Below are 19879 nucleotides of genomic sequence, written 5' to 3'. Positions count from 1 at the left end.
GTGGTGCTACGTGCATTTATGATACGTTTACCGTGCAAGTGATCCATTTATTTACTAAATATAATAATGTAAACACATTTCCCCTTTCTGCATTTTAGGTTGCTTATCGAACAGATTTACAAAATAAAATGCTAAAGATATATGCCTATCTATTTTTCTTAATGTAATTTAATTTTTGGTTAAGATATTAAACTAATTTGGAACACCAACATGTTTAGTTTAGTTTAATCATTTCCCCCACATAAATCCACTGCAACCTGAACTATTTAGATTAAGTTTATAGTCTGGTCAGTGCATAGGTTTGATATTGCAATATAGCCTATATTTTTATTAGAAATACCCTACAGTACTTTTGTGGAAAGGCTTTGGAGCACTATGAGCAGCACTAAACTTCAAGTCTTTGTAAGCTCTCTTTTTAGTGAACCGTAAAAGTTGAAGCTGGAAGCTGTTCTGCAGGCATCTCAGATTTAGGCCTACATTTGAAAGTGAGAAGACAACAATAAGAGGCAACACCTTTCTACAACAATAAGAGGTAGGCTACAATATCAGTTTACCTGCTGGTTTTCCTCAAGGAAAGATATTTAGCTAAATAGGCCCACACATTTGACACTTTACCTTGTAAGATTACTTTTGTGTTGTAGACTTTCTCTGGATCACAAAAGTATGATCCTAACAGGTTTTAAGGGCAACTAAAAATTATAGCCTATCTCAACCTGTAAAAACTTCAAATTTATTTTTTTAATAGATTTTAGTTACCTTAATGATTATTTTAAACTATTTATAAGTTAAATAGTTCCTACTCTATGAACTAAATTACAGGCAATTAAATACATCTTTAGTTGTTTATATAAATAATATAATTAATTTACATTTTCTCTAATATATCTATGCAGGTTTCTGATTCTAAAAAAAAAATCGACATAATAGCAATGATCTTAAAATAATGCTTTCACCACTTATGCCTTGTAGTCTAACTATGTCAAGACAGAAAGATAAGAAAAATATAAGAAAAGATCGAAAGATAAAATACTGGCTTCCCGACTGTCACTTCCCGCGCAACGCTGCGGGCTTTTCTTTTTGCCATAGCAACAGCGTCATTTCGATTCGCTACTGGATTTCTTCTTGCATTTATCTAAACAGGTGTGGATATGGGATCTTATGTTTAACATCATGCTCAGAGATAACTAGATTCACACAATAGAGAACAGTACGTTTTGTTTCTGAAACCGTTTTAAATACACGGTCAATCTATCTAACCTGCCTTTATTTCATTAATTCAAACGCCTGTGCAGTGTGCAAGTGCGCATGCGCGCCAACGTCTGTGTCCGTCACAACATGGATTTAAAGGAGGATGCTGCAAACGTAAACAATGTAAGTATATGTAAATTGCTGTAACGTAATACAACTAGAAATAGTGTTGCTTACGTGTTTTTGTTCTGGAATGTGCGAGCTTTTGATGTAAGTTCTACATAACTGCTCTTAACTCGTTAATGGAGACAACCTTCTTGTAGATGGCAACACTGCATGGCAACAAGTGAGCTGTGCTCAAAGTTAGCTCCAATGACTGTCCAGTGACTTTCTGGCACTCAACGTATGATTATTAATTGATATCGTGTATAAAGCACAAGAAGAGACTTGGATAAACGTGGAAAGCTTTGTAGTCATCGGCTACTCACTTGCTAACTAGCTGTTTCAGGCTAAATATAGTGGGTAACGTTAGCAGATAAAGCATCACCAAAACAAGAGTTTTAGCAGTGTAAAGTTAAATCTCTCTACTGTAACTTACTCCACTTTACTGATAAAGAACAACGATCAGTTATGGAAAATAATGGCCGAATTAAACACACAAACATTTGCATGATGCTTAGATAATTGTGTGTTTATTCCTGATGCAGTGTGATAATCAAGGCAGACGAGAAATAATATAGAAATCTAATTGTATTAGTAATAATAATACATTTGGTTGTACGTATCATAATAATGATCATGTCTAAATAAAATGAAAGCATAAATCAGATTTATGACAATTAAATCAGTTTCAGTCCTTAAGCACATGAAATAATATACTAAGATAACGAAATATAATGATTAATGGATTATAAATGTATGGAAAAATAATCACAAAATATACAAGGTATACATTGAAAATCTGGTTATAACTATGTGAGTATAATGAAAAAGATCACAAATAAAAAGACAATCTTAAATACACAAATTCCTATTAATAGGTATGTTTTTACCTTTCCAGACCCCTGCAGAGGCTCCTTGCCAGCAGCATGGACAAAATGTGCTTTGTTCAGAGGCTGGCAGACCATACGCTGATCCTGGCAATTCTGGAACACCATTTAGTAACACTCAGGATTTGAGCGTACAACCACTCATAGATAGATCTGAGACTCTAAAACTAGGTACAGAGAGCATGTGTATTTATACAGTGGGCTCCAGAGATCTGTGATTCAAACTAATTTACACCTGGAAATAAACAGTTTTTGGATTGTGACATTTTGAAATATTAGGATCTCCAAGAGCAAATCTCTTTGTACAGATGGTCAGATGTTTTTCCAGTGAAGTGCAAGGTGCTCTTTGGATCATCTCAAATCATAATGAAAATAAACATGATCATCAGGGTTTCACACAAATGTGTCTAGTTCAAGCAGCTTGAGTGATACTGTAATTAAGCGGGTTAAACAAATTCTAAGCCATTCTTGTAATTTTTTCAGATAATCTTTTCACTTGAATGCTGACAAATTTGTTATGGATTTTTTATTTATTTAATTAGAAAAACATAAAACAGCATTTCTCAGATGTTTGAACCCCACTGTACATTACTTAATGCATCAGTGCACGTTACCTACAAATGTGTTTCTTTTCAAATTTACATAATGACATTTAAAATCATTACATCAATTGATTTTCTTTTTCAGAGTTTCAGGATAGCCAGATGTCACCTGCACTTACCCTTCTTCCCTGCCTGGACAAATCTCACCTTCTTTCTGACTCCACGTTTTTTCAGCACACGGATGCAGAATTTGTCCCTCTTCGGTACTGTTTGTTTACTCATGTTCATTAGGGGTGTGAATTATGATTACATCAATTAGATTACATTATCATGTCAACGATTCAATACGATGCATCACAATGTTGCATCCTCAGTTTTTACCATTACTGCACATGGCTTTTTCGTCAATAAATACAAGCAGTCAGATATGAACTCCTTTTTTTATTTGATATGCTCCAAGAAAGTATGAATATAGCAAACATCAAACACAACTTAGGTCTGAAGTATGAATGACTGGTGCATTTAGAACTAATAAAAACGAGTAAATAGGCTACTAAAAGCACATGGAACTGTCAAGTAGTGTACTTAAGTTACAATAACATTCGCACACACATGCTAGCAAGCACACATGCACCCGCGTGCACGCTGTAAATATTAAAATTGACAACAATTTCACGCTGTAAGTTTTAAAATAGTGGTTTTACATTTTTGTGTTAATCACTTTTAAGTTTCACCTCCCATCCCCATTACTGCATCGATGCAGAATTGTCCACGTCTCTCGATGCAATGAATAATTTCAACACCCCTAATATTCATGCATAGTACTTTTGGCTTTTCTTTCTTTCTTTACCTTTGAATTTTTTAGATAATATTTTCTCTTGTATTCTTGTACACAGGGGATTTCCTGACCTCTCAGTTGTCTCTGAGAGATCTCCCAGGATTTCACATGAGACACTAACTGATGCTTCCCACCTCCAGCATACTATTTATGAGCAGTCTACACTTTCCCAGCATCCTTTGGAGGTACCAGCAGCCCTGTCAGAGGGTGAAAAAAGCTGCTGTTCGCTGTCCCAGCACAGCTTGTCACCTGGAGACCATTGCAAAGGACTTGAGGATCAATGGAGTATTTCATATGTTTCTGTGGACAAAATCAACAGACATATGGAAGGAGAGGAGCAGACCACTGCTCAGCAGCTTAGTGAGGGAACGTCTGCGCGGCTCCTATTAGATTACAGGAAAGAGGATGTTGTTGTGGCTGTTAGCAGCAGTAGTGCTGTTTCCTCTGCCTCAAATACCCAAAACACAGACAAAAGCCAGTTAGATCATTCAATGAATCTTCTAAAAGGCCGAGAGCAGCCACAAGGAGGCTCACTTTCATCATCGTCTTCATTTCAGAAGGCTGCAGTTTCAGTTATTGGATCGGATGTGTCAAATATTACTTTTCGTGAATCACAGATGCATTCATACCAATCAACTGACCATCTCCAGGATCAGCTTCTGTCTGAAGGACAAAGAGGCTCAATCTCTGCACCAGCAATTAAGCATCATAGTGGGAACAAAAGTGGACTATGTGTCACACCAGCTGGTGAAGGTGTGATGCATGTACCAGGTTTTCAGAGAGTGCTCTGGAGCTCTGGTCATCTAACAGCAACAGATGGCTCATTCTTGAGCTCACAGCCTGTGTCTCAGTCCACACCTGCAGTACCTCTCATGAGACCCCCGCCAGCATTGACCAAACTCTCACTTATACACTCCAAACAAGAGGCTATTGCCCTTGTGGCTGCATCAGCCCAAAACAGTCATTCCAAAACTGGCTTAATGCCATCATTGGACCTAAGTGATCAACATTCTTCTCCCATCTACTCTGAAACAAAAGCTACAGCCTTTGTTGGACCTTCAGAGACATCACAAATTATGTCACATGTTCATCCTGTCTCAAACGAACAAGCCCCTTTACCTGTTTTAAATCCACCAGCCTCTGATACACTTCTCTCCATCACTAAGCCCTTTTACTCTGGTACAAAGATGAAAGATCAGGTTTCTTGTTACCCCCTTGGGAGAGTACAGTCTCTTCCCAGTCTGAGCTACTTACAAAAAGTAGATGCCTGGAAAGCCAATCAAAGTTCTAGCAGGTCGTTTTATGATAATTTGGACCTACAGGGGTCTGATGTTGTGTCGCCCAAGAAAAAAACACAGGATACAGTGTCTGAGGCACTTAAGCACATGCTTTCTCGAGACACGCATCAGGCATTTTGTGCTAATGCAAGCTCCCAAGTGATTCAGCCACGATCCTCCTCTCATTCTGGAAGTGGCTCACCCCGTCGGGTGGATGTAGTTGGGGCGGGTGCATGTAGAGGACAAGCATCTGACTCGCCTGTCAATCGTTCACACTCTCATTCCTCCTTGAGCTCTGTGGTGACTTCTATTCAGAGAGACACTGGCACGCACAGTCAGCAAGTTCCAGCTGCACAATCTGATGACATCATTCCAGCCACCAGATCACTGGACAGTCAGCCATCAGTACTTTCAGGTGGAAGAGGTGAAGGAGGGAATAATTCAGCTCCTCACATGGACAAAAGCTCCATCAAGATGTCTCCTTTCCTTACTCTTGGTCGCTTCAGTGATGTGTCATCAAGCCTCAACATGAGCAGCACTCTCTCCAGCTCTCAAGGCAGTTGCCATGGCGAGCGGAGTATGCGGGCGTCAGTGGGTGCTGCCTCTTCTGTAGTGAGTCTTGAGGTAGATAATTATGCACCCTACTGGACCTCCAGACCTGCGTCTCCTCCTTACACTAAGGAGCTCAACATTGAAGACAGAATCCCTGTAAGTTCACATAGTGCTGTAGAAGAACTAGTAGGATGTAGTTAAGGAAAATGAAATAGTTTTTCTGTTGTATTTTCTTAATCAGTGTTTCCCAACCATGTTTCTGGAGGCCCCCCAACACTGCACATTTTGCATGTGTCCTTTATCTGACATGCCCATTTCAGGTCTTGGAGTCTCCACTAATAAGATGATAATTTGAATCAGCCGTGTTTGATTAGGGAGACATGCAAAATATGCAATGTTGAGGGACCTCCAGAATCGTGGTTGGGGAAACACTGTTTTTAAATGCATCTTAAAGGGGGGGTGAAACACTCAGTTTCAGTCAGTGTCATGTCAATCTTGAGTACCTATAGAGTAGCATTGCATCCTGCATATCTCCGAAAAGTCTTTATTTTTTTTATAATTATATAAGAAAGATGCGCTGTTCCGAGTCTTTCCGAAAAAAGCCGAGCGGGTGGGGGCGTGTCGTGTGAGCGGAGCTAAATAATGACGTGTGCTCGCTGCTGCTATTGTGTTGAGTCAAGTGCGTCGTAAAGCTGTGTCATCCCTAACAGCGGGAAAAAAACTTTATTCAAAATAAAAATATGGCTTTTAATCAGATACAGCCATACATCTATGATCCGGAATCAGACCCAGAGGCTGCAGTTGAACAGGAGCAGCAGCAAAAACGACTAGAGCAGGACGTCTCTATGTGGTACAAGTTATACACTAACTATATAATATGCTTAGCGGCTTGTGTTATTTACATATTTATACTTGAATTATATCGTCGTATTTTTGTCTTTGAAGGTGTACATGTGGGAAGTGCAGTTGTGCACGTGTGTTTGTGTGTTTACGCGTGGTTTGTGTAACGTTAGACAGTAAGCGGACTGGTTTTGCACGGCAGGTTAAGTTAGTGTTTACATAGAAAGACACGGAATAGTAGCGCATTTGAATGAAGAAGCGTGCTTATTTAGTTCAACATATTTCCCCCCTCTTTGTGTATTGTTGTTTGGAGTGCTTTTACAATACACAAACATAAAGTTACACATATAGTGGCCAGCTAAACAAATGTACACGCACTACACATCGCATGCTCCATTGATCAATTAACTATACGTGATCATGTTTGGGCTACTTGATGAGCATTGGCAATAACACAGACATTTGAAGCAGTCTTACTCACCGCCTGCGGTTCTAACGTTGGGACTGCTCCATCCTTCAGCATTAGGCGATCGGGAAAATCCGGCGTCGAGCTGGGCCTTGTTTATGAAACAGTCGGCACCGAAATGCAGCGAACAGATATAAACATTCGCGCAACTCAGTTGCTGATCCGGAAAAGCAAATTACATCCACTGTTGCCTTAACGCGGGGTTTTGGGGGAATCTGTGCAGGACTGTCTTGGTCTGGCAACCAAAAACGCACTTTTTTGGTGACATTGTTATGTGCACATCACCTGTCCAGCATCCTACAAGCCAGCGCTTTGATGGGCGTAGCTTGTTACTTTCGCTCTCTCCCTCTCTCTCTCTCTCACGCGCTTCCGGTAGAATTGTCCGTAAGGCCCATACAAGGAAATTCCGCCCCCATTAACGTCAAAGGGGACGCATGATCTCAAAAAACTTGCCGAAACTTATGACTAACCGGAAGTAGTATTTTTGACAAAGAAATACTCCCATCAAACGTCCACCTTAACTTTTGAAACTTTGTCTATGTTTAGTATGGGATTCCATGTCTTTAACAGTGTAAAAAGATCAGTATGCATGAAACAGCATTTCACCCCCCCTTTAATCTTATTGAGATCAATTTATTTATGCATCCAAGTAGGAGGAACCTTTTTAACATTCAACCTTTTTAACTCTCATGACTCCATTGTCATAGTCAATAATCAAGAGGCCCCTGTGGTAGATTATACCCTAGATATCATCCAAGAAATTATAGGGGTTAGAAGTTCATCTGACTACTCTAGTCAGCTTCTCAACATTTCCACTGTTTTAACATATCAATCTTGGTAAATACTTTTTGTTCTCGAGTGTTAAAATGTTAGGCCTGTAGGAATAGGAAAAATAAATTTTAGTTAATTATGATTAGTTCACACCCCTAGGATATGACTTTAAGAGTTAGTTCACCCAAAAATGAAAATTCTGTCATTAATTACTCGCCCTCATGTCGTCCCAAACTTATAAGACCTTTATAACAAATTAAAATTATTTTAATTAATCTGAGCGTTCACTGCCATGGACAGCTATTTAATTATTTAATTAATTAAGGCCCAGAATGGAAGTAAAGAGTGCTGTGGTTCAAACCTTAATTTTATGAAGCGACGAGTATACTTTTTGTGTGCAAAAATAACAACTTTATTCAACAATTTAGCCTGTCAGTCTCCTACACTGTTTACGTTGCTTTCATGTGAGCACCACGATGCATGCATGTGAAGATGACGCAGGAGTTGCGCTGTATTTTCAACGTAAGCTGCGTAGGAGACTGGCACAGGCTAGAAGGAAATTGTTGAATAAAGTCGTTATTTGTTTTTTCAGTACAAAAACTATGACAGAATTGAGTTTTCCATTTATTTAAAATTAGCAGGGTTCCCACTCATCCTGGAAAATTGATGACACATTTTCCAGTCCTGGAAAACACGTGGAAAATTAGAGAAAATGTCCTGGAAAATCTTGTTGTCCTGGAATTTTTTTTTTTTTTTTTTAAAGCTCTTCATATGTGTGACATAAAACAGTTGCATAATTGTTATAAAGTCATTATTGCAAATTCTGACTTTTTGCAATTACAAGAAAAAAGGTCAGAATAGTGAGATAAAAAGTCACAGTTAACTTTTTTAAATGTATTTATTCTGTGGTGGAAACAAGCTTCCATAGTCATACTGTATGATTAAGAGCTCATATTAATAATGTATTTTCTAGTTGAGTCATGGCAATATACTTTTTTAAACACCTTATACAAACTTTTTTATTCTTTTATTCCCGTCGTATTAAAATGTTAGATGTAATGGAAAATGATAGCTGAAAAAGAGTGGGAACCCTGATTAGGTTTCCTCCTTTATCAAAGTTTTCCTGGCTTCTGAGGGGGTGAATTAAAATAAGAAAATATCTAGATTTTTAGCTGTTTTATTTTAATACTTATTTTTTTTAATACTTCTTTAGGTCCCCTTATAAATTTGCTGTGAACCCTTGTGAGCCCCAGACCCCAGATTGAGAACTGCTTATTTAGTGTGATTTAGTGTGATTTAGTTGTAATTTGGTTATCTACCCTTATAGATCAGCCATTTAAAGTTATGATTCTGTTTTAATATATCTATAGATGTACCTCCTTAATTTGGGTATCGACCAGTCACCTTCAACAATCCTGAATCCATTTACTCGGCGAGGACCAATCAGAGAGCCTGAATTCTCTCCTACTGACTTATGTACCATCAAAGGCTCCATAGGAACACCAACTAAAAGCACACAGCCATCTGAAGGTAAGCCAAAGACATTTGACATCTTGCTCATTTATTTTATTTGCATACTGTTGCTGGTCATATTTGGTTATAAGGCCGTATGTTTGTTTTCTATGTGTAAGTTGACAGTCTTCAAAAGGAGACATTCTCCAGTTCTAGCCAGCTCTCAGCTGATTCCAGTGCTTCTGTCACACACCACCAATCAGTGCATGAGCAAAGCCAGCCAGCCAGTGACAGAAGTGTTAAGTTGATATTCACTGAGGCGGATACTCAACCACTTCATTCAACATTACATCTTTCATCAAGCCTACTACAATCTGAAGTTCCACAAAGTGAAGGTAGTGGCCTCCCAATCCAGCTCAGCCCAGAATCTGTGCCTCCTCCAGGTCCTAGAGAAATGGTAAAGAATGATGATGACTCTTTAGTGGGCTCTGGCACACTGCATGAAATCAGGCGTTTGCTGGGTCGTGCAGAAAGCCTGGTTTCTGGTCGATCCTCTCTGTCTTCCTCCCCTGGCTCACACCGCCTCTCAGAGAGTGACACATCCCTTGTTTTAGGACGAAACACTCAAGGTTATCACGATGACACATCTCTGTCAACTGGTGGGAACCTTTCACTACTGCTAACTCGCTCTTCATCAGATTCGGCTTTAAAAGGAAGCTTATCGTCCTCTCAGGGGCCACAACAGACAGACCGCACAATAGAGCCTGCTGCTCTCTCTTTGAGCAGAGAGGAAAGTTTGAAGTCACGTGACCTCTGTGTGACCCCAAGGCGGGCTGAACCTGAGGGCTGCAGTGCTGCTGACCCAGACAAGGCAAAGCCATCTACAGCCACATCTGTCATGCAGATTAATGTCCCTTCGATACCAGGGAACCTTCAGCAGAGCCAGGACAAGACCGAGGATGTTGCGATTGGTTCCTCCGAGAATAGTTCATCTCATGTCTCAGCTGAGGTTGGAAGTTTGAGTGACAGCGGCAGCGAGAGTTCATTGGCTGCCAGAGTGGCCAAGCTTCTGAAGAGCGAGTCACCTGTTTCTATGGTTACAAGCCGGCCAAGCACCGCTGACCCAGAGGAGAGCCGTGCCCGAGGTAAACAAACTGATTTGTCAATCAGGATGTGTCATATACACGTTTTGTCACAGTGGTTGTCACTGGTATTTAAAAATTTAAATTTTTTAATCTGTTTCTATAGAATGGATCCTAATGAAGGTTTCTGGCCGCCGATGTGAAAGCTTAGAACTAAATGCAGAGGACAGGGAGAGAATTGAAGATATCAAAAGAGAACTTCTATTAAACACCAAATACACCAAGGTAACATCCATACGGCAACACAGTAAACAGAAAGATCTGCCGATTTTATTTCTTTGAATGTCAGCATTGATTGACTTGCTGTTGTACCCAGTTCTATCAGATCAATTAAATATGTGACAATAAATACCGTTTTTTCTCAAATAAAAGCCTGTAGTCAATTAAACGCTGGGCCTCTGATAGTGGCTGGGGGCGTGGTCAACACGAACAAATAAAGGCCGGTCACCAAAAAAGGCCGGGGGAAAATAAGTGGATAATCTCCTAAATGCCGTTAATTTAATGCGAAACCATCCTGATGCCACTCGCCCAGATGCGAATTATGCCAGTGCGACACACATTAATCCTGGTCTCTTCTATAGTTAACCTAAAAACTTTACAGGGATTGCTTTGTAAATTAAATTGAGAATATAACGGATGCATGTTTCATTTTAAATAGGCTACTGTAGTCTATGAGAGATGCGACGTCTGTGAAAATACCTGTCACCAGGCAGGCTACAAATATCGATCTTTAAAATGCGTGCGCCTCAATCTGCTCAGTCAGTAGTCAGGGCACTGACTACTGAACTAGGGAGCTGATTAAGACGCACCTAATATTAGCCTCTCGTCTCTTTTATGTCTTCTTAAGGGGGTCGCACCCAAGCCTCGAAGCTCAGCTCCGCACAGCGCTGCGCCACGTCTCAAGCCTTGTTTATACTTTGCCTGTCTCCGCTGACTGCGCGCGCTCCTCCCCAAACAGGCGAGGCGTTTATACTCGGCGCGCTCGCCCACGTGCTATTCTTTGAAACGACAGAGGGCGATTCGAAGTAATTGTTCTATAAACCAACAGGAAAAAGCGTCAAGTAGAAGTGGGATGACATGCACAGGTGTTGATATTTATTTTAGTAGGCTACATTTCACCAAAAACCACACTACTAAAGAATCGTGTAAAACTCAGTAAACCTTGGCTTGATATTATTACTTGTGACATAAGAACAAAATATGCACTAAATTAACGATCTTGTAGCCTAAATATTTCCTAATTTCACTAAACTTTAATGTCGTGATTTATTTATTTATTTGCTTAAATTTACATAAAGCAATTATATTTCAAACAGATGAAATTAGAAATACAGACATGCCCCTAATTTAATTGGCAGTTCAGGTAAATAAAGGCCCCGGTCTTTATTTGAGGAATTACGGTATGCACCATACTGGTTATCAGGTATATTTTTTATAATAATTTAAATAATTGTATTCAGTATTGGTAGATAGTGGATATGTAATTGTGTGTGCTCAGTTTCTCATTTTTGTACCATCTACCAGTCACTTAAAATTAACTTTTAAAAACATTAATAATTTAATGACACTGTTAAATGTAATCTTTAGCACATCTGGAAATTTCAGTTTTTCATAATGGACATTATAATGTTGGGATGCCTAAACATTTAAAACAATTGTAGCTTCTTCTTTTTTTTGGAACAAAAAAGATAATACTTCATATTATCTATTTTTGAAATTATAATTTTTTATATTATGGCCAATTGATTACTGATAATTATCATCATCAACCAGAAATTTAAATTTGAGTCTGAAATAATACGAGTTTTGTTTCTGGTGCGGCAGACTGCATTGTGGACAGTCCTGATAGAGAGTTTAAGGTAAAGCTGTTGTTTGCTCTCACGCTTGCAGTGTTTCTATTGACTCTCCCACTCAACGCTATCTACTTCCCACAGTCCTCACCAACCCTAGCTTTCATCAGCAGTAACACATCGTTGTTTCCGTTCTCTTACTTTGTTTCACAGTGGAGCTCAGATTCTGAGGGCAGTGCTCAGTCGAGTGTTGGTCCTGGATCTCAGCAGACAACGAGCTTTGTTGGACTGCGTAACATGGAGAATCATATCTCAGATCAGCTGCAGAAAGCTGGTTTAAAACCTTTGGACACCATTCCAATTTACATGCCTTTGCAACAAGATCCAGGGGCCAAAGTTCAGCAGATTACTAAAGCAACCGATCACCACACTCCATCTCCACAGTCACTGCCAAATTTCCCTATCACAGGTAGTGCAGAATTGGATGATGTTGGTCCTGAGTATGAGACGTTAGAGCGAGATATCCACTACAGAGGAGTAGATGCCAAAGTGGGAACACAACTGAGACACCAGCCAGTCATTAAACCTAATGTATCTGGCAGAAAAAAAGAGACGGAGAGAGAAGGACAACATATAGAAGAAGAGAAAAGAGAAGAAATGACTGATGACAAAGAGAACACTGTTACGAATGATTCCAAAAGTGTCCAAAGAATGCCTCAATTGGATTATACTGTCACAGGCAGTAACCAGATATTATCCAGTGCTGCGTCAGTCTCAACCTTTGGCTATAATTCCCACCTCTCTCACATGCATGTGACCTTATCACCCAAACGTGCATCCAGTCGTGTGAAATACCACTCAAGCAGACTATCCAGTCAAAACGCCAGTAAAGATGTCCCACTTCAAAGATATTCACTTAAGGTGTCAAGCATGACTGATAAACATCTGCAGTCTATCCGCCAAATCTCAACATCAAATCATGCCAGTTCCTATGAACACAGAGAGCCGGTTCAAGGCCAGAATGCAGGAACAGCCAATGTACACTTACAGGCCAGATGCCCACAAACCTTTGTTCCCGCTCAGAGGATGGCTGGGACATCCAGAACGCTCTCTGTCCAAGCAGCAAGTAAGACAGCATTGATATACGCTTTTTAGTGCCAGTTCAATATGCTAATTCATGTTGGTAAATTAATCAGTTGAATTGTTTTTCTCCTATGTACACTTCCTGTAGCTGTCCCAGCACTATTGCCATACAAACCTCATGGCAGCTCCGAACTGTTCTATGTCCCGCAGGCAGATGCAGAGCTTTCTCCTGGTCGCTCTGATACAACTGTAGAAAGCTCTCATCCAGGTACTGTATATCGCAGAGAACTGTGCTAAGTTATTACATTACAGTATCCTACATAACATTACCAGTGTATTGGCCAATTATACCACAATGTTGCATTTAATAAAATGAAAATCCTCGTGGGAGCTGTGTAATGAGTCGGCATGAAATTAAAATTCACTAAATGCATGTTGTTGATCTTATTGTAACTATTTTTTTGAATTTGCTTTAATAACAACACTGGTTTCAAATGTTGAAATTGGCCCTTTCTTATAATCAACTGCAACTTTGCATTCAGATCTGCCTCCATACTTTATATTTTCTAATAGTTTTTTAAATGCCGATACAACATTATTTTATGGACCACGACAGTTTATTATAAATATCAGAACAACAGAGGATATTATGAATTTTCCATATATTTTCCGTATGTAACCTGCAATTGCAAATGTGGGTTGCTTGCACCTCTACTGGCCCCTCCTCCCGAGTCTTGCAGATGGTTCGTGCTCTCACCCATCCTGCATTATTCATGGTCTTTGTCCATGAGAAAGGCAATCCAGGAACACAAGCCTCATTTGATCCACATGCCAAACCCTTCTGTGGCCCTCTGCCTCAGTGCTTTTTGAGGATCTGTTTGCGTTCTGTCTGATCCAGCTCTCTTGCTCCCTTTGCAGGTTCTGATGATGCTGTCCCTCCACACTTTAATATAGACGTTTTAGGCTCTAGAGAGCTAGAAGACAACATAATTACACCAAAACACAAGGAAGGCATCTACAGTAAGAGGGCCAATATGAACAGAGGTAAGATGAACATCAGTGTTTTTAATAGCTGTGCAATATTTGCTGAATTTAAAAGAATAGTTCACTCAAATAATTTAAATTGTCATCATTCACTCACCCACTTACGACATTTTTGTAAAATAATATATTTTATAAATATTGTTATTTTTAAATGCATTTTTTTTAGCCATTGTGTTTTTCCAGACACAATGTCATTATACTAGTTTGACAACCCCATCTCTCTTGTGAGAGTGCTAGGATGGAGATGGAGATATATTAATTATAGTTTTCCCCATAAAATGAAAGCACGGAGTAGCTGTCAAGCTCAGAAAAAACCCAGAAACAAACCGTGAAAGTGGTCTATTCAACTCGAGCACAATTTTAAGTCCTCTGAAGCCATACCATTATTTGTTTGATATACATTTATAGTCAGGTTTTTTGCTCTTTTGTTGAAGTCAACAACCTCTCGAAATGCTTCAGAATCTCTTGACACGTTTTAAAGTGTTGAACTTATTTTAGCTTGAGCACAGCATTTTTAAAGAGCACTGTCATGCACGAGACACTGCCATGTAGTGCAGTGGTCGAACGACAATAGAAGAGTAGCGCAGTGGAATAGGTTCTGTGTGAATGGATTTGTATGTTCCATGGAAGACAAAAGTCGTATGGATTTAAAATTAAATGGTGAATAAATGATGACATGATTTGTAATATTTGGGGTGAACTTTTCCTTTTATTTTTTACAATTTCTTTTTCTTTGGACCATTGCTATTACATATAAGACATGCATATATAAGCATCTTTGTCTCTCCCACTGTCAGTTTCAAGTGTGTCTGGAATTGCTGACCAAAATGACAGGACTGCTCCTGAAGTTTCTTATGTCTCTAAGAAGAACATGGATACTGTTAGTATAAATGAACAGTATAAAGATGAGGAAGAAAATTTTGTCCCTCTTCAGATGGAGGCAGACTACAGTACCGATGATGTGCATCTTCACAGCAGCTCCATGCAGGAGCCTAGATTGCCTCTAGAACCACTCCATTTACCTTCTCAGCCAATCAGAAAATCCTACAGGGGGAACAAGAAAGGGCTGGATAGAAGAACACCTCATGATGTTAACATGGAGATTAGCAGTTCTCTGGATCAGCTGTGGCGTCGCTTCAGTGAAAAATGGAGCATGGAAGAGACACGACTCACCAATGAGGGAGAGATTTCTCTGCTTGATAGATTGGAGCGTTTGTCTCGTCTCATTAACAATACCACTCCAACTGACCAAAGTATACTACAACCAGACAGCAGGAATGGAAACTATGACAGGAGGAGTGATCGAGTGGATGAGACCACTGAGGGAGAAGAGCAAAGAGAAAGAGTTCATTTCGAAGCGGCTCCACAACATGCATGGCCTGAGCGTGAAGAGTGTCAAGAGAAAGTGCATCGCTGTCCTGCAGAGAGAGATGAGTCTGCAAGTGTGTCCATGGAGACGAGCAGTAGCCTGTCCACCGTTGACACAGAGCGACTGTTGCGAGCTTTTGGACCCCACCGGATCACCAGTAAAGGACTGAAAAGCAGTGACAGCTTGCTTAAACTTTACAACACCATCAATATGCAGAAGACAGGCCGAAGGAAACCCAGTACTAAACATGTGTCTGTTGCTACCAATGATGTGAGCACGGATGACTCCACAGTAAGCCTATTCTTGATTACATTTTTCACAGACTTAATTTAGTTTTCTGTTCAAACTTAAAAGATAATCAGCAAATTGAAAAGAAAGATGCTATTAGCTTATATATATGTGTGTGTGTGTGTGTGTGTGTGTGTGTGTATTGTTAAAAACGTCACAGTATAAATCTTAGTATTTGTCAGCCTTTTGACCATATTAAACATAAATGAATGGTTTTCAATTTTCTTACCTTTATAAAAAAAAAAAATTGCTTAAAAAAGGCTTATTTTATTCAACAATAAAAAATAATAACAACAATAAACAATAATTTCCACGAATACATTCAGGGTAATTTATTCAGTAAAACGTCATATAGTAAATACATCATAGTAAACAGCAGTATATACCTGCATACTTTTAGAACAGCACGTCATGCACAAGATGCTGACTGTTCTCTATTTTAATATTTTAAAATGTAATTTACTCCTGCGATGGCAAAGCTGAATTTTCACATTTACATTTATGCATTTGGCAGACGCCTTTATCCAAAGTGACTTAAATTGCATTTTAAGGTACACATTTTACATCATTGTCAGTTCTTGCTTTCCCTGGGAATCGAACCCATGACCTTTGTGTTGCTAGCGGCACACTCTACTGGTTCAGCTACAGGAAAGTCAGAAATCATTCTCTAATAATCAAATTTGCTGCTCAAGAAACATTTATTATTATTATCTATGTGAATCAACAGTTTTTTAGAAACCGGATAACTTTTTCAGGATTCTTGATAAATAGAATGTTCAAGAACAGCATTTATTTAAAATTGAAGTATTTTATAACATTATAAATCTCTTTGTTACTTTTAATCAATTTTTGCTGAAAAATAATTCTTTAAAACAGCAAAACACAGTCTTTTTACATTTTAATGTGTAAAAAGATGCAAACAGTTTTGGGATAAGCATTTTGAATCAGTTCATTCAAATGGTCAATTTTAACTGATTGCCATCTTGGCACTCTCACAATAAATACTGGGGTTGTGAAACTATAATGGCCTTGTGTCTGGGAAAGCATAATGGTGAAATAAATGCATTTAAAAAATGCAAAAATACTATACTGCCAGCAAATTAAGTACAAATTATATATCACTGGTGTACAATATATTGCAAAATTCTGTATTTTTGACTCATTATTTAGCTAATCTTTTGTTGTTTGTCCAGGTTTCTGCGGACTCTTTGTCATCGTCAAGCACTATTCCCCATCATTCTCTAAGAGGTGTCTCCCACAGCCTCAATTCCAAACGGTCCAAGGTAAAATTGCTCAGCAAAGGTGTACAGGCAGGTCAGTTACACAACATCAGTCCGCTTATTAAACAAAGAAACCTGTGTAAATTTGACAAAGATTATATTGGGATATTGTTCGGTTTTTTGCAGGTGATTTGGAAATTGTGATAAACGCCACGCGCAGACACACTCGGGACGTAGGAACCATCTTTCCCTCCCCAGGTGCTTTCAATAATTCACCAAACACATTTGACAGAGGCAATCCGAGTGGCATTCACATCCCCACCGCTTCCACAGCTAAACCCACCCAAGGCCAGACAGCTTTAAAGAGAGACACCGGCAACAAGAGTGGCCGGGCCCATTACCCAAACGGTGCATATTACACGTTCACAGATGAGTGCATTTTTCATTTTTAATCTGTTTTCTCTTTTTATCTTACTGTTTTATATATCACATTCTCTTAAAGGTGTGTCATGGTTTGTCTCAGCTGATGAGCTGAAGTGTGATGGTCGCAAGGAAAACCAGCCGCAGAGGGAATCAGTACCTAGCCTAAGCCAAGCCTGGTTTGAGCCTTACAGTAAAATCCGACCCTGGAGAGAACCGAGCAGGGAACCTCTAAGAGAGAGACAGAACCAACAAGAGCATGAGAGGCCAACAGAGTCTAGAACAGCTCCCGAGACTGATATCAGCAACAAACCCGCTGCTCTTGTTCGCATTTCACTGCAGGTGTGAAAAACAACTAGTTTTAAGCCCTGTTTACACAAGGACAATAACTATAAAGTTTTAAAGGAAGTGTATGTAAGATTGTGGCCACACCTGGTACTGCAATCACTTTCAATTGACTGTAGAGCGATGTATCCCCTCTCCCCCTCCCCCCATTAGCCACTACATGTAAATAATTGGGCAATAACAAGTGCAGTAAACAACAGATTTATTATTGATTTATTATGATAACCCGTTTGCAATATCACACAGCATGACAAATTTTGTACAGACACAGCCTCTATAGACTGATATAGAGTAGACATTATTGTGATAATTCTGTGTGTGGATGGGCCTTTGCTTTGATTTTGAGATTGGACATTATTAGCTAGGGTTCATTTTGGACCATGACTGTGTGGTTTTAGAGCGGGCATGGATGTTGATTGTTGAATTTAGCATGCCATATAACATTTGCATTGATGGTTTTCCTACAGGAAGCTCTGGCACTCCATCGGCCGGAGTTTGTGTCTCGTTCACGGGAGCGAATGAAGCGCCTGGGGTTGCTGGTTGAGGAGAGAAGGTTGCAGGCAGTCTTCAGCAGAGAGAGAGAAGAGCTCTTCAACTGCCCCGGACCATCACGTCCACTCAGACCAGGTGACCTTATACCCTAAAATAACTTAGGTATTACTTGGGTAAGATTACTGACTATTTAGAAGTCAGCTCAGTATATATTTTACAAGCTTGGTACAGCTCTCATCAAGATGTAGACTAAAACATACCTCTTTCACCAGTACCAGTACCCCGTAGACGAGTCGTTCCAAGAAGAGAGATGGTCCAACGATCCAAAGAGTAAGTATCCATTATCACCCAGACTATTTTCAAACCAATGGTTTATGCGGTGGTAACAGACAGAGCACATAATACCCAAACATGCAAATATGGGTAATTTAGCTGATTAAAACAGGATTCCACGACTTCATGTTTTATTTGCAAGTTGTTTTGTGCGTTCTAAATGCTTTCAGTTGGGTAGAGAGGAAATCACACAGTCAGAGAATACCGGTAGACAGGACAGACAGATTCATAAGGTAATCGTGTGTGTGTGAGTGAGTGTGTGAGTGTGAGTGACCAAATCTCCCCAAAATTACTTTTGGAGACATTCCTATTTGTAAAAACAGTATATTTAAATGTACAGCTTAGGTTACAATATTTATAACTAGCTGTGTATAAAAACAATTGACACCTATGCAATCTCCCCATTTAGATAGGTGTGTGTGTATTCTTTATGTGGAATACCTGATGTGATTTAAGTTAGGCCTAGTCAGAGGCATGTGTACCTCCAGTCCAGTTTAACACTTTATGTGGATTTTATTGACGTCACCTTTCAGATGATTATGCATTTTAGTTGTCAAATAAATGTGTATTTCCTTAAGGAAATATGCCCAACTTCCTGAGGTCCAGAAGAGAAAGGAGGAGGAAAGGAGACGGGCAGAGTATTGCTCATACCGTCTTAATGCTCAACTCTTTAACAAGGTATACACCGGCTGTCCTGGACCAGCAGTTATACAGGAATACACATGACAGGAATTTCAGGACTACATATGACGGCTTAGATTAACAAATCTAATGCACTGTCTTTCTTTTGCAGAAAGTCACCAATCGTGTGCTGGGAAAGAGAGCACCTTGGCAGTGAGGTCCACTAAAATATACTCAATTTCAAAAAAGCCTTACTGTTCTGTGAATGTCACGCTTTTTATGTGGGGTGATTTATTTTTATTTTTATAATGGTTGTGTGCATTCTGATTTTAGGTGTAAAATTTTATTTAAAATAGTTGTGAATGTGTATTATTTATGGAGTTGTGGTGTTGGATTGTTTGATTATGATTTTATATAATAATTGCAAAATACATTTTTATTATGTCTTAGTTTTACTAATATTTTTATAACGCAAATAAACAACTATTTGTAAGAGCTTTTGTGTGTGTGCTTTTTATGTGGCTCATTAACGACAAAAAAGGTTTGGTTTCTGTTTCTAATTAGAGTAATGCATAACCTTCAAAAAGAGAATGAGGCTACAGTGTAATGGTCATGGTTACTATAAAAAGATAAAGATAAGAGCTTTTTACTCTAAAAAGTAGTTAATTAGGATATGAAGTACATGTACAGTACATTATTGCATTTGTACTGTTATATACAGGGCTACATTATAAATATAAGTACAGAGCTTCTTATT

General features: G+C 39.2%; 1 protein-coding gene across 4 annotated transcripts; it reads left to right on the top strand.

Annotated features, from left to right (window-relative positions):
• The first annotated feature begins 386 nt into the window (after nucleotides 1–386).
• On the top strand, nucleotides 387–19617 carry alms1 (ALMS1 centrosome and basal body associated protein). 4 transcript variants are annotated; one of them, XM_067421372.1, is made up of 20 exons: nucleotides 387–532; nucleotides 1293–1371; nucleotides 2249–2408; nucleotides 2925–3042; nucleotides 3676–5602; nucleotides 8894–9053; nucleotides 9155–10120; nucleotides 10224–10342; nucleotides 12121–13033; nucleotides 13139–13258; nucleotides 13909–14034; nucleotides 14832–15694; nucleotides 16885–17005; nucleotides 17098–17319; nucleotides 17414–17673; nucleotides 18144–18303; nucleotides 18441–18498; nucleotides 18672–18734; nucleotides 19080–19179; nucleotides 19295–19617. In XM_067421372.1, exons 2-20 carry the CDS (start codon nucleotides 1306–1308, stop codon nucleotides 19337–19339), a joined length of 6567 nt encoding a protein of 2188 aa, XP_067277473.1. In that variant the 5' UTR covers nucleotides 387–532; nucleotides 1293–1305; the 3' UTR covers nucleotides 19340–19617. The 4 variants fall into 4 exon arrangements, with proteins under 4 accessions (XP_067277473.1, XP_067277475.1, XP_067277477.1 ...); XM_067421373.1 differs by lacking the exon at nucleotides 387–532 and adding an exon at nucleotides 1124–1140; XM_067421374.1 differs by lacking the exon at nucleotides 18672–18734 and having other exon boundaries at nucleotides 388–532.
• The last annotated feature ends 262 nt before the right edge of the window (nucleotides 19618–19879 follow it).

Source organism: Pseudorasbora parva, chromosome 17, assembly GCF_024679245.1.
Source record: "Pseudorasbora parva isolate DD20220531a chromosome 17, ASM2467924v1, whole genome shotgun sequence".
Classification (NCBI taxonomy): Eukaryota; Metazoa; Chordata; class Actinopteri; order Cypriniformes; family Gobionidae; genus Pseudorasbora; species Pseudorasbora parva.
Note: the sequence above shows the minus strand (reverse complement) of the source record. Positions and strands in the feature narration are given on the sequence as shown.